The sequence below is a fragment of the Teleopsis dalmanni genome, chromosome 2 (genome assembly GCF_002237135.1).
Source record: "Teleopsis dalmanni isolate 2A chromosome 2, ASM223713v2, whole genome shotgun sequence".
Classification (NCBI taxonomy): domain Eukaryota; kingdom Metazoa; phylum Arthropoda; class Insecta; order Diptera; family Diopsidae; genus Teleopsis; species Teleopsis dalmanni.
The window spans coordinates 124,657,117-124,661,824 of NC_051847.1; the positions used below are offsets into that span (position 1 = coordinate 124,657,117).

Consider the following 4,708-nt stretch of genomic DNA (forward strand, 5'->3'; position numbering starts at 1 on the left):
TTTACTCGCAAAAATTTTTACGTCTTTATTTTTAGTGCAGTCAAATTCAAAAATCAGTCTATTGTTGCAACATTCCAATCATCCGTTTAAATCTGCATGAGCAGAAATAATCAATTACAATATATCAAAACAATAAGATAAAAAATGCTTACCATTACCATTCTATTATTCATTTTGTTTTCTTTTATTTAAATTAATTAATTATTAATGTTTACAATTTTCATATTTCATATTGTAACACAACACAAAAACAAAACAAATGTCACAAAAAAGCATAACATTTTTTAAAAGTGATGCCAATTTGTTTCAACAAGACCTAAAGATGTTTTTTTTACAACTGAAAGAAAAAATTACGGGAAAAAATAAATCTCTATGTTTTTGATAAACATATTCAATATTTAATTAACACTGCTGCAATCTGTTAAGTGTTATGTTTTGGTAAATAGCAAATTTTGCATATGTGCACATATTTCAAGAAAATTTCATTTTGTATAAAAATAAATAATTCGTATAAATTGGAAAGTAAAATAAATACAGAATTAAAAAAAATTGTAAAAATGTTGAAAATTTTAAACATAAATTTTAATTTATGAATTTGGTTTGAATTTTCATTAACATATAATTTTTGACATATAACTGCAATATTCGTTGGAGTTTCCAATTTTCCAAAGGTTCATAATAGTTTGCCTATTGCGTTGGTAACACTTTATTCTTTATTGGCCGAAGTGTGTAGCCAGTATACAACTACTGGCCTAGATAGAGAAAATAGTTTGTTGTTTTGCGTACATTTCGGCCAGTATAGGCCAGCAACTTCTTATTTTTTGCTATACTTACCAGCCAACGAAAACGCCTAATATTAACACAACTTTTGATATTAATTATAAATGTTATAATACTCTCAATAAATTTATTCAGTATTCAATTCATACAAAAGAGTCATTTAAGTCACAATAAATTTTATAGAGTACAATTGAATTTTTTGCAATTATTGATGCATTTTAAAATGACTGTAATGATCAATAATTTTAAATGTGCTAGTTATACGCAAGAATGTACAATTCTTTTGCAACACTGGTCAATGTGCTTATGGTTTTCTAAATTTTAAATTTAATATTTTTATTTCGCAACACCATGATGGCATATGAAAAGAGCTAAAAAAAAACAGGAACCGTTATTCTATATTCAATGTTACGCTTACCACATGTAGATCATTAAAACTTCATCGTGAAGTTATATATATTCAAAAGATCAAACAAAAAAAAATGTGCGCAATCGAATAAAACAACAGAATATGTCAATAGTAATTAAATAAATTTTATATTGAATGCAATAAAATTTTTGTTAAATGGAGAGAAATATGGAAAAACTCGTGGACACGAAGGATTGTAGAATGAAGGAAATTCTAAAAACTAATAACGAAAACGTAAGCTGTAATTTGATAAATTCATATTGTTTTTCTTTTTTTCAAAATACTTTATCTACGCAAAGGTTTTACAAAGGAGTCCAACTATTGTCAGTGATAAAAGAAATGCAAATACTGACAATCCAGAAAGCATTGATTTAAATAAATTATTTGATTTGAATGCAAACATGGAAAAATTTGAAAATGAAGATGAAAACTGCAACAAGTATGAAAAGTTCCAAAAACTCAGCGACACAGGGAATAATCAGATTTCAGCTTTTGGAATAAACAATAATGAAATCGTAAGCTATTTTTTATATTTCTTATTATACCATTTCTGATTAATAATTGTATGTTTTCTACTTACTGGAGATGTGTCCAACTAATGCCAATGCAAACTATAATGGCCATTCCACCAATACAGAAGACGCTGGATTAAGCAAAGTGTTTAACATTGGGACTAATATGGAACAAGATGTTAATAAAAATAATGATTTGATCACATGTGAGAACACAAAGGTAAATATAAAAAAATAATTGTTTTTTATGTTCTTCTATTTTTTTGTTGAAAAAGTTGAAAGATGAAAACAACAAAACCGTCGCAAATCAAGAGATCCTTGATCCCGGAGATGGATATACAACAGAAAATATAACCAATTCCTTGAATAATTTTTCATTACCGAAAGATAATGTTGAAGAGCAAAACAAATTTTTAGCAAATTCCAATTATAAACAGAAACACAATTTTTTCAATACCATACAAAAGAAGTCAATCTTCGAAAAGAAGATTGATAACGATGATGTTGACAGTTTTTCATACATATTTGCTATTCATAATAATGCAATTGCAACTAATGCAATAAGCACGCATTATACTGACAGCGATGAACTATTCGGAAACACTGTTTCGTCACTCCGCAAAGTTATAGACATAAAGGACACCGATTCATTTTCAGTTACCCCCTGTGTTAAAAAATCAGTAAAACAGTTACCAAACTTGGATATAGAAAGCACACAAAATAATAACGAAAGCTATTTAGGTATTGACCAAGTCTCTCTTAATACTAGTGCCATATCACGAGCCTCTTCGATCGATGAAGAAATAAATAATATATTTAATTCCAATGACTACGAAGCCGAATTGTTAGAAATGATTCCATGTAATGAATTTAGTAAAATTGAAACAGAAATTGTAGCAGAACACTCACTTGTAAAAAAGATTGAACAAGCTAATGTGGTTGAAAGAATTAAAACCACGAATACTAAGTCAATTGATATTGATAATAATAAATTAAGAGAAGTACTTCACAAGCCTAATACAAACACCAAAATTATTATTAAATCTAATGATGTAGAAACAACCACTAAGAAGTCAGTTAAGCAATTACCTAATTTGGATATCCAAAATATAGAAAACAACAACATAAAATGTTTGCCTATTAACCAATACTCAGTCAACACAAATGGTATATCACAATCCATCTTGATCAAAAAAGAAAACGAATTTGTGATGGATCTGGATGTCGAAATGGGTTCGTGTAGTGATATTGTTAACAATATACCAACGAATACTTCAGGAGCAAATTCAACAATAAAATGTTTAGTAGAAAAAAAGACGGATAACGCCAATACAAACACAGTGAATCCTCAAATCGGTAAGGAAACACCAGCAGCAGTTACAACTTCTACTAAATCAAGAAAAAGAAGAGTTAAAGCAGCTAAGAAGAATGGTACATTAAACGATATTTATGACACTAAACTAAAAGAAGCTCTTCACACACCTATACCACCCGAAAACAAAGGTTTTCAACTAATGACAAAAATGGGCTATATGGCAGGTACCGGTCTTGGAACATGTGGTGAAGGTATTACGGAACCAATTTGTGTGGAATTAAAACGAAATCGAAACGGTGTAGGGCATCAAAAAAACGAACAAATCAAATGTTCTAATCAGAACTCTAAGTCCATGGGTTCTTTAGCAGCGCTGGAAGCTACTAATAAAAGAAAAGCAAAAGGTAAGTAATCACAAATCCTATAAATTAAATTAAATTTAAAATACATAAAACTTATAAGCAGTAACTATAACTACCCAAAATGTAAATAGTAACAACACATCGAAAAAAAGACGTACACATTCGCCAATTACATTTCATTCTCCAGATAGATCAACACCACCGCCACCAGCACCGTCATTTCATTTCTCTTCAAACGGACATTTATTGAAATTAAGTGATGTTTCAACAAAACGCTTGAAGTTATCAAACATCTTAAAATATAATCCAAATGTTCCACTAAGCAAGAAAAATATCCAACGTATTAAGGAAGTTTTTGATCATGAAATTTCATTACTACTTGAAAGACTACAGCACGAATCCCTCATATTTGGTTGCAGCAAATGGAATATTTTTCCTTGCATAATTGCCTTAAATAACGATAGCATGGCGACGCACACATATGAGTTTATACAAATGGAAATATTTAATTGGATTACTAGGCACCAAGTACAGAGGAATATTACTCCAAAATTTTATGGTATAATGCGCAATAATAAAACAATTAATATTGCTTGTGAAAATAGGTACGCTTATGAATGCCTAGAAAATTGTCTTGAAGCATTGACCACTCGACCAATGTTCGAAAACTTAACACTTACTTTACAGCCCTGTTTTAATGATTTAAGCTGCTATGGAATTCACTTCAAAGGTGTATTACGCAATCCAGACATGCTTTTACCACAACTACAAGCGCACGAACCAAAATTATTTACTGAACTGTGGCTCCTCATAACTCACGTAGTAAACTCTGAAAAATTTGAAACTTATTTCATGGTTTTAATGGACGAGCAATCTGCGCTAGTAATCGAGCATTTGGTTAACAAAATATTGTATGTTTTGACACATAAAGTTACCTTCTCATTTAAAGGCAAACTTCCCAAAACTAACAATAACAAATGTTAAAATTTTTAATAGTTTTCATGATTGAAAATTATATTTAATAGATAGTAGATAACCGAGGATAACTTAAATCGTCCTAATTGGTAAGGTCAAATTTTCGACCATATAAAATTTTTTTATTATCACAAATAATATAAAATATGAAATAATTTACTAAACTTGTTTATAATTTTTTTTCTTAAAAATACAAAATGTAATTAATAATTTACTCAGTAAGTCAACAAATTAAATTAAAGCTATCAATTTGCAATTGGTTCATTACTATGTTTTACTCCTTTACAATGCTATGATTTATAATTTAACTTTGCAAGTTCTAGATTTACTTCCATGGACTCTCATCTAAAAACCAGTA

General features: G+C 29.1%; 1 protein-coding gene across 3 annotated transcripts; it reads left to right on the forward strand.

Moving 5' to 3' along the window:
- Positions 1-1,110: 1,110 nt before the first annotated feature.
- Positions 1,111-4,452, forward strand: LOC119681273 (putative uncharacterized protein DDB_G0282133). Of its 3 annotated transcripts, none has more exons than XM_038094418.1 (5): positions 1,111-1,423; positions 1,489-1,704; positions 1,775-1,921; positions 1,977-3,417; positions 3,476-4,452. In XM_038094418.1, the coding sequence occupies exons 1-5, from the start codon at positions 1,346-1,348 to the stop codon at positions 4,357-4,359; spliced, it is 2,766 nt and encodes a 921-aa protein (XP_037950346.1). In that variant the 5' UTR covers positions 1,111-1,345; the 3' UTR covers positions 4,360-4,452. The 3 variants fall into 3 exon arrangements, with proteins under 3 accessions (XP_037950346.1, XP_037950348.1, XP_037950347.1); XM_038094420.1 differs by having other exon boundaries at positions 3,563-4,452; XM_038094419.1 differs by having other exon boundaries at positions 1,112-1,423; positions 3,479-4,452.
- The last annotated feature ends 256 nt before the right edge of the window (positions 4,453-4,708 follow it).